We start from the raw sequence: 9947 nt of genomic DNA, 5'->3' as shown, positions 1-9947 counted from the left end.
TCTTCTCGAGCTCAGAGCCAACGGGTCTCGCCGAACCGTAAGACAAAGTTTACAGCAAGCGCCTTTAACTGGCTCATACCATTAACGGTTAGAGAGAGGGGTGAAGTCCCGTTTGTGGAAACTTTATCGTGTCTTTGGTTCTTTTATGCAGTGGTAAAACTGCCATTAGTCTAACCTTTTAGGTTGTTATTACGCTGTTCAGTGATATAACACCGAAAGAGCGGTTGTAAAAGGAATCTACAAGAGTTACCACCACCGGTGCTTCCCGTCGTTACAAACAGAGGTAGGGACCGCTGGCTGAGGATGAGCGGCACCAACTGTCAGGTGCAAGACTTAGGAAAGGACTTTAATAAATTTATTGTGAAGTAACTTATACGTATTTGTGACAATGACGGACAGCGGCAGTCGCGACGGCTCTGAAACGGAAACAAAGCAGCTCCAGGCTAACGCCACGACGGAGTACTGCTCAAAGTTGCAGCGGTGGATGTGGGAGTATTACTGGGGCTATGCTAGCTGGCAGAGCTGGGCGGCTCTGTCAGCCTTCCCCTTGCCTCCGCCGAGCTCTGCCGCTCAGACACCGGCTGCTCATTCTTCCATCCCCGCCAGCGGACAGCAAGCGTTCGAGCCCGGGAACTGGTTCGGCTACCCGTACGCTTTCAGACCCCCGGGGTCCTCGGCTCCTTCTCACCCCGGTGGTCTGCAGGCGGAGCAGCGCTCAGCCTCTACCGATGTGCGGCCCCAGAACGGAAGTCCACCGCAGGCAGGTAGGTGGTGGCCTGTTCTGTTATCATTATTATTAAATATTATTTTACAGAAACATCCGTAAGCATGGTGTAATGTTCGTTGCCCCTTAAAGACTCAAGATAAGTCATGAGTGTCATGCGAAGCAGGCTTAAGAAGAGGTCCAGGTGGAAACAGGCTTATATAATTAGAGTTGTTCCAAAGACTCTTTGGACCTATTGTTTACCACACTGGTTGTTTTCTGCTGCTCTAAAGTAGCTACACAATAACCACATCATGAAATAATCCATGCAATTTAAGCTTTTGGCATCACAAACGTCACATTATTTTTTTTTTAATCGTATTTGCTCTAGAATCATGAAATGATACATAACAATGAGGTGAGTGGAACAGTATTTATGGTTTTTCATACTTGAAACTGAAAAGTGTGGCGTGCATTTATTTAGATCTTAGTAGGATCGCCTCTATTACATTTGCACATTTTTTGGGGGACCTGTCTCTTCATTATTTGCACATCTAGTTATTGAACTTTCCATTCAGTTACATTGTAAATGTCAGCTTTCGAGTCTTGTCATCTCGGACTTTCAGTAGCCTGTTTCAGCTCACAATTTATCGCCAACTCCTGCTCCCTCAAAAAGTAAGATGGAAACCGTGCTTGTCTGCTACGGAAATGACTTAAATATGCAACCTCCTGGATGGCTGTCACAATTTTAAAGCTCAACAAAATTAAGTTATAGTTTTTAGTAGCCCAGCTGAAACTCCCCATGTTGATGGATTATTTGTCCTGGTATGAGAAGTCATCCATTTCAAATGAGTTAAAGTGGAAGCAGTTGTGAAGTTTTATCATTTGAGGAAGTTAGCAGAAATAAAACCAGTTGTTTCTCCACTGGCTTCCCTCATGTTTTAGGACTTGTTTTAAAGTTGTTTAATTGATTTTTCCTCATGGCCTTGCCGCCTCCTATCTCCCTGGGCTGTTGCTTCGTAGCTCTCAGGTCAGCTGATCAGCTGCTCCTCTGTGTACAAAAAGTGAAAGTTAGCTTGGAGGGGACTGCATTTTTGCTGTCGTAACTCTTACAATGTGAAAATATCTACTTTTGTATTTGCCTTTGCTTTTGACACATTATGAGATGCTGATTTTAGCTAATGTTGTTTTTCTTATGACTGGTATGAGTTACAAAGTATTTTGTGTTTTGAGTAAAGCCATTGATTTGTAACATCAATAGGTTTTTTTTTTTATTATGAATTGGTACTGATAAATCAGACATTGTACAGAAGAATATTCCAACACTTTTTCTCCACATCTTATTGTACAGGACGAGAGTACGCCATCCCCTCCCCTCTTCAGAGGTTACTGGCGGAGACGGTGGATTTCTTCATCCTGTTCTGTGTGAAGGCCACCATCGTCTTATGGATCATGCATCTATTCGGAATGAAGTGAGGAAAATAAATCTGAAAACCTCAAATAAAACGCAGAATTTAAAGATTCCCAAAGTTTGCTCTTAGCGAATTATCTACCAACAAATTTCTAATGCGTCCGACATCAAGAACTACCCTCACCAACAAACTGTATTGTCTCCTTTCAGGGATATTGCCAAGTTTATCACCCACTTCATCATCGAGGAGATCGATGAGAACACGTCCATCGAGGACCTGCAGAAAATGATGGCGGTCGCTTTGGTTTACAGAGTGTTGGTCTGCGTTTATGAGGTGGGATACATTTCTTGTCACCTGCTCTTAAAAGTTTATCAAGATTCAGGTGAAGTAGACTTTATTTAATTCAAACAGAGTTTTCTGACTTGGGCTGTTGTAATTCTAACAAGATTTTAAATACCACACAGCATTACTTTGGGTTTAATTTGGAGTTAAATAAATTACTTTTTAGTTTTAGGCATTAGACAGAAGAATCAGCAATATTTGAAGATGTGTGTTACTGCTTTTGAACAGGTATCTGATGTACAGAGTGGTGGTTTTTCAAATATAATTTACACTAAACTCGTCTTTTTAATTCAACTCAAACTGAGTTTCCAAAACATACATTTATTTGAAGCAAAATGGGGGCAACACATTAGGCAACATGCCAGAGTTGCTGGTCTCACATTATAAAGTCATTTTTTTCACAAAACCCCACGAAAATTTGGATGTTATTTTCCCTTTCAGCTTTGAATCTTTTAAACAAAATGCTGTGCGGCCTTATTAAGCTGACCACTGTCTCAGCACCTGTCAGTGCACACTTTTTCCATATAATTAACAACAATGCACAGATTAACAATGAAGGTGATTTCTACTGCATTCGTGAGGAGTTGCTTTCCTTTCTGCATGAGCAGATTTCTCGCAACAAAACATCCTGTTCCACAGAGAACCGTGATGCAATGTTGCATTCAGAATTGCGGAAGATGAAGTCATGCATTTTGCGTCTCCAGTTGGACGTCTGTGTCAGAGGCTTTGTTTTCCCACATGGGGCTGACCTCTGGGACATTTAGGGACCTTGTTTCAAACTCCATCTGGCCTTTTTGAAAAAAAATTTTAAATGTTTTTGTTGTTGCATATAAATACACAAATAAAGAGAAATAGAATACCATAGCAGCAATTCAGTTCAAGAATTTATGTGCATATAAATGCATTCCAGTTTTTTTCTTTACATTTTTCTATTTATTGTGGCATTTTTTATTATATGAGCTGTAAAGTATTGCTTTGGGAGTTTTTTTTTAAATTATTTTTGTATTTCCGCTGTTCGTCCTTTGAGAGTAGCAGTAAAGATATGATATCTTTAAAAGTATGATTGAATTTAGCTTTTCTTGTGCTGCTTCACGATAAAATCGCTTTCCTAATTTGTGTGCTGGAACGGACATGTTTTCTTTTTCTCTTTTTTTAGGGAAGTATTTGTAATTTAGTATCAAGATCACTGATCTGTATCATTATGTTCCTTATCTACATTTATTTTTTTCGCTTTATTTTTGAGTGTTTACTTTTTTCCAGTTAAAAGTAAAAATAGTTTTTTACTATATGCGTTTACTTTTGCCTCTTCACCAAGTCGATGATGCTGTGTAAATGCTAATGAAATGTTAATGCTAATGTTAATGCTAAAGTGATATTAATGCTAATGATATTATTCATCAAAATTTGATCTGGTCAAAAAAAAAAAAAAAAAAAAAAAATCAGACGCCTAACTCAACAATGCAAGTGACAAGCAGACAACTAACTGACTTGATGCGTCTCCCCCAAAGTCTCAGCCGAGCCACAAAGGGATTAGTGATATGTCGATGCTATAATTTATGTAAAAGAAGCCCAAAGTAGATACGCTGTACAGTACACAGATTTTTTTGACCCTTGTCTTGTTGCTTAATCAGACGATCTGCATTTGGGGCGCCGGAGGTGCGACTCCAGGGAAGTTTCTGCTCGGTCTGCGGGTGGTGACATGCGACACGTCCACCATGGTACGACCCAACCGCATTTTTGTGGTTCCAGCATCTAATGTTTCTCTGTCGGCGTGAGTAATCAAAAAAAAAGTTTTTTTTTTACATCAATGTGGATATTCTCAATATTTGAAATTGAGCGGTTCAAGTAACTTTTTTTTTTTTAAACAAATTTCGCAGCTCCACTGTGCGAGCGTTGAACAAGAACTTCTCCATCGCTTTTCTCTTTCCTGTCTTCATCACGCTCCTCTTCTTCCAGCACAACAGGACAGTTTACGACATTGTGGCCGGGACCATAGTGGTCCAACGCAGAGGGGCCTAAAAGGTCGCCCTCGTCCCCAACCACCTGTCTCACAGACTCGGTCACTGCTGCATGTCAAAGAGTGATTGTTCTGTTTTTCATCAGGATCCACCTAATTTATTTCACATTAAAATTTTATTGCACTGAAAAGAATAATGGGTCATTACATCCCTATACGGACGTTGGGCTATACTTTAAAAGGACACAAATACAGATGTGGTAGCAGAATATTAAGTTAAATGAAATGAGAGGCGTGTGAAGATTTCCGTTTTCTTATCAAGAAGTAAACACTTAATTACTAGTGTTTAAAGTCAATGGAAAAAAAGGCTCTTTGCCTTTTTAAGGCAAAAATATATGCAAAGTCAACCGTTTTTGTTTTTGTTTTAAAATCTGTTTTCATATGATATAGATATGATGTTTTTGTAGCTGTTGTGGTATTAATGCCAAACAATTTACTTTTTGCCTAACCCTAAATATGCAAATTTCAGGTCAAATCAGAAGATGTATTGTTTGATCAAGCTATTTATTTCATGCTTTATGAATTGAAAAAAAAGGCAGCATTGAATACATTTGAAATTATACTGAAGCAAAATATAAATACATCAGCAGGACTGACATGGCACCAGGCCAGTCTAACTTTTTATGTCTCCAGATTTGTTAGCAAACTTGCAGTTTGCTTATGAGCCCAAAGTTGTTCATGCAGACCAAAATGCAAAATATCTGCACACAAAACTTTATATATTGTACGTACTTTTGGTTTCTTGATTCAAAAAAAGAAAATTGTCTTGCTCTGTGACTGGGCAGTTGTTTGGATGGCCTCTGAAGTATTAAGACTGGTTTGTAAATAAAGAAAGGGTTGCATAATCTGTCAGTATGTAGGTTTTTTTCTTTATCTTTTGAGTTAGGAGACGATGTATTTATGGTATCCTTTTCCTTTTAATCTAATTTACCATGTTGTTTCTCTAGTAAGTCTGCTCATATCTAAAATATCAGTTTGGATAGATTTTTCTTTTCCTATTCCTAAAGTCAGTGATTATTTTATTTATATATAGTGCAGTCATGTTGTTGCTAAAGACAAAGAGAAAATGTCCATTTATTGTGCCTATGGATGATTTGACCTGTTTTGATTCAGTGAAAGTTTCTATGTCATATTATGGTATAGTTTTTAAGTTACAAAAAAGTCATTTTGTGACTCAGGGCAACTTGTTAGCAATATTTGACTTAATATTAAATGTCATTTCTGTACATGAATAATATGAAAACATTCTGGTATTAAAGTACTATGCAGTAAATGGATTTAATCCATGCAAGAAGTACATTTGTGTTTGCATTGTCCCACCAATGGATGTCTTTAACTGAACTTACCCTACAGTCACACTAAAATGTAAGCAATGCAAGATTTCAGATTAAAATAATCCATATAAATTAACTATTTTTAAGAAAAATCTGGTCACATGTTTTAAGTGCTAGTGTTGAAATGATTTTGTTTCTCCTCCCACGTTTCGTCATTATTAACTGCCTGGCCAAAGACAAAAAGTTCAAACACTAATATTTTGTTGAGTTTCCTGATTGCGGCATGAAGCATTATTTTGATGATCTGTCCAGTTTTGCACTATTATTTAACCAAGATGTTGTATTATGAGAATCAGTCCGTTGAGTTCTCTCCATATTTTGTGCGTATGCCAATACTCTTACTCTCACCGTTAAACACAGCCCTAACTCTACTGTTTTTTTTTTTTTTGTGTGTGTAGTTTGATTTCATCAAACATTGAAATGATCACTGATCATTCGGGGAGTTTTCTCGATGACGATGGTCTCCTACTTTCTAATAATGCGTTGGACAGTTTTAACCCCACTTAAGTTGTGCGATCTTCTTAGTTTTCTCTGCTTGATGCCAGTGATGTGACTCTTAAACAAATAACATCTATTCCTATCCATGACCACAGGATGTGTCGTTAGGCATGGTTGTTTAAGAAATGAGAAGCTGCTCCGAAGCAGTTGGGGTCAATTAACTTGTTGCCTGCTGGAAAATAAGCGCCAGTGCTGTAATTATCCAATAGCCGACTCATAGCGGTTTGCTTAATGAAATTCAGATGGTGACTCGTTTTTTGGTCGTGTGTTTGATTTTTTTTCACCCAGCCCCTAATTCAATGTCTGGCTAATAAAGTCAATTAAGAGTGACTTTATACTGACCAAACCACGTAACAAGGAAAATAGTTGTTCATGGCATTGCATTTCATGTATATTTAGAGCTGCAAATTTGTTTTCTAAGTTCTTGGTGAGGAGTCAGTGACTGTTTTCAGACATAAAAACTGTCTTCTTCTCTCCCTGCTCTCGCACGTTTTTGGCCTCGCCAGAAGGGGGCAGCAGAGGTCAGAACAAGTCAGACTTCACGAACTACTTCTACAAAATAAAAGTTAAATCTCAGTTTGTGTATTCATATATTGGGCAGTGTTAGCATTGCCTCACTTGAGACTGAAAAATATAACCTTTTGGCCTTTCATTCAACTAAACCAACAACTTCTGCTGCATGTTTGCTGTGACTCCCAGTTGTGGGCTTTCCTTTTCAACAATGCTTTATTGATCCCAAAGGGAAATTAAATGCTATTACTCATAATTCTAGGTTCTTCAGAGTTTTTGTAGATTGCTGGCTATTGACAGAAAGGATCCAGGTCCTTTCCATCAGTAGAGGATCCCCTGTAGCAGTCAGTATTACAATGAATTTAGGAAAAGCCTCTGACTGAGGACACTTTTGTTTTTTATGTCAGTCTCATTAAGAGAATGCTCAAGATTTTCTTGATTTTATGTAAAATTCTTCTTTGCATCCTCATGTCTTAGAGGCTCCACAGTAATACCCTGAACAAAACCAGATTTCTTTAGCACTTTGCTTAGCCTTTGGCTAAGTCTTTGGCAAGAGATGACACAACAGACTCAGAGAAGATATGCAACATCTTCCTGCAAACATTGCAGGAGCTAAGCTTTCTCAAGAACTACAGCCCACTCTGTCATTCCTGTATAAAGGAGATCATAAATAATGTCTATTTTGGTGGCAATTGATCACATAAAATTTGATTGGGAAATGTGTTTATGGTTATAATGTCACAAAATGTAGTTTTGTACTTCTTCACTCATTTTCTAAGTTTAAATTTGGTTGCATTCCTTTGGGCAATGAAATGTTTTTTATTTATGAGTTGTTTTCAAATTTTGTTTAATTGTAACAATAAATTCAATGTCTGCAAGGAAGTGACATACTTCTTGCATCCTGGAACAATGACTGTTACAGTGAGAGGTGAAGCAACAAAACCTTTTCAGCAACTTTCTCATGTTAAGTGTAGCAAAGTGTATTTTAACAGTTTGCTGATAACGCTTTCTAGCTTCAGTCATTTTATTTGGGGAGACAATCTAAAATGTCACTAAGTAGTAAGACATATTTGTAACTCTGAGCTAAAGTGAAAAAACTTTATGTTTATGTTAGAAAGTTTTAGAGTTGGAGTTTTTTTGATTTAAGGAAGAGATGAATTAATGAATAACTTTTACCCCTGAACCCTCTTTTTTTTTTGAACAGATTTTCTTGTTCCAAAATACTGTGGAGTTGAATTTTTATGAGCTGCGTGTCAGATTAGCCTGGAGTGTATTTCACATTAAGGTCCCAGTCGGAAGATGTAAAGGCTTGTTGGGGTTTCCTCTGAATGGTTGCATTTAAACAGCGAGCATTAATCAAGGGAGCTGGTAATCATTAGCCTCTTGCTGCTTTTCTCACTCCAGCATGCACACTGCGAGACACGAAGGCTTTTAAAGGCTTTATGAACTCGTGTTTTTGAATTTCTAATATGCTTTGGTGCCCTCTTGCATATTGTTCTTTTGGATTTTTTCTTTTATTTTTCTTTAGAGTTGAAGCAATAATTTATGTGTTCTCTTGCACTGTTTGCAGGTATAAAACATGGGAATCTTATGTTTTATTATTTCTTGATGAACTCTATCAATTCTGAGTAATATTAGTTTCATTAGTTCTTAAAGAAATCTTAAAACTTCCTTTCAATGGCTTCAAGGCATGGGGGAAATTAGTTCTCTGCTGTATAATCCCAGTGTGTGGAGAAGCTCTCCAAACATTGTTGCATGATTTTTTTTAGAAGTTCATTGTGGCGTTTTTTTGTCCTTCGGTTGCAAGTTTTTGTGCTGAGAGTCATGAGTTGTTCTTCGTGCCAGAAAGCAGAGGGGCTCAGCGATTATTACGCCTCGAGTGGCTTTAATACAAATTTCACAGAGCAGACGGGGAAGGCAGAGAGAGAGAGAGAGAAAGCAACAGAAAGTGGGAGACACTTGGATTAAGAGAGAGACAAAAGCCCAAGAGGAAAAAAAAGGGATTGGAACTGGGAGTTCAAAACGAGGGGAGTTGAGGATGGGAAGAGAAGTGGAGGCAAAAACAGAAAGAATGGGAAGAAGTGAGCGTGAGAGGCTAAGGGACACCATGCTTGAAAATTCTCTCTGATCTTTGAGCCTTGGGACCGGAGGCGATGGAATACCCTGCAGAACTCTATTAAAATTCAACCAGCTTCACTTAAGCCTTCAGTTATTATAGAAGAGAGGCCCTTCACAGCTCAGCTTTCTGTGTTTGGTCTCTGATGCATGCACCGAGTTAACACTTGCGACGAAGTAAGGATGCCTTTTCTGCACAAAAAGGTGAATTAAAAAAAAAAAAAGACGAAAAAACTAGCAAGAAAGGCATAGAGTTTGTCGTACAGGTAGCCACCGTGGAATTTTGCTCATAATTTTGACTTCACAAATAAGCACTGATCCATAAGAATATATTTGCAAAAGCGGAGCGTGGCTCCGTTTTATCGTAATGTTGATGGCTGGGTGAACATTTGTTACAGTTGGGTAACAAGACACTGTGTTAAAGCAGAGCTCAGAGCAGCACCAACACCATAAAGCTAAGCATGCTCGTTAAGCTAATTCTTGCCTCTTGGCAAAACAGGGAAGCTGTAAGGGGATTTAAAGCAGCATCTTGACTTCTGAAGCAATGGTTCATAGAAGTAGAAATGTTTAACTTTGTATGAAAATAAAACTAGGTTGAATTAAACTTGTAAGTGTAACAAAACTGAGGTTTAGGGCAGACATCATCATACGTAGGAATAAACATGGGGGAGGATCCTAATTTGTTCCTTAACAGAAACTATATTTTTGCAATACTTTTTATTGAAAGAAAAGAAAAAGTTTATCTTTTCAGATTTTTCTTTTTTTTACATTTTGTTACATTTCCTGTGGTTTTAGCATTCAGATGTCTAAAAATGTTGAGAAAAGAAAAGAAACAGATGGGCTTTTGTACGATGTCCAATTGTTTCCTCAAAACTCAGGAACATGGGTTTTGCTTGTACTCCGAAATGAGGTCAGAGTTCAGGGTTCTGTATGTGACGTCGTCATTCTTCTGCGACTTCTCTTGTTTCTCGGGTTTCATGTGCTCACTATTCAAGCTTCTTTTATGGTTTCTTCCA

The 9947-nt window shown here is 38.1% G+C and overlaps 1 protein-coding gene across 3 annotated transcripts; it reads left to right on the top strand.

The window, feature by feature from the left end:
- fam8a1a (family with sequence similarity 8 member A1a) lies at window positions 1–5768 on the top strand. Of its 3 annotated transcripts, XM_055054127.1 has the most exons (6): window positions 3–283; window positions 400–764; window positions 2055–2175; window positions 2325–2448; window positions 4089–4228; window positions 4335–5768. In XM_055054127.1, the coding sequence occupies exons 2-6, from the start codon at window positions 485–487 to the stop codon at window positions 4474–4476; spliced, it is 807 nt and encodes a 268-aa protein (XP_054910102.1). In that variant the 5' UTR covers window positions 3–283; window positions 400–484; the 3' UTR covers window positions 4477–5768. The 3 variants fall into 3 exon arrangements, with proteins under 3 accessions (XP_054910103.1, XP_054910102.1, XP_054910101.1); XM_055054128.1 differs by having other exon boundaries at window positions 1–764; window positions 4089–4175; window positions 4414–5768; XM_055054126.1 differs by having other exon boundaries at window positions 3–764.
- The last annotated feature ends 4179 nt before the right edge of the window (window positions 5769–9947 follow it).

The sequence above is a fragment of the Poeciliopsis prolifica genome, unplaced genomic scaffold (assembly GCF_027474105.1).
Source record: "Poeciliopsis prolifica strain line A6 unplaced genomic scaffold, Auburn_PproV2 SCAFFOLD038, whole genome shotgun sequence".
NCBI classification, from domain to species: Eukaryota; Metazoa; Chordata; class Actinopteri; order Cyprinodontiformes; family Poeciliidae; genus Poeciliopsis; species Poeciliopsis prolifica.
The sequence above is the reverse complement of the archived record's forward strand: the minus strand, read 5'-3'. Positions and strand labels throughout refer to the sequence as shown.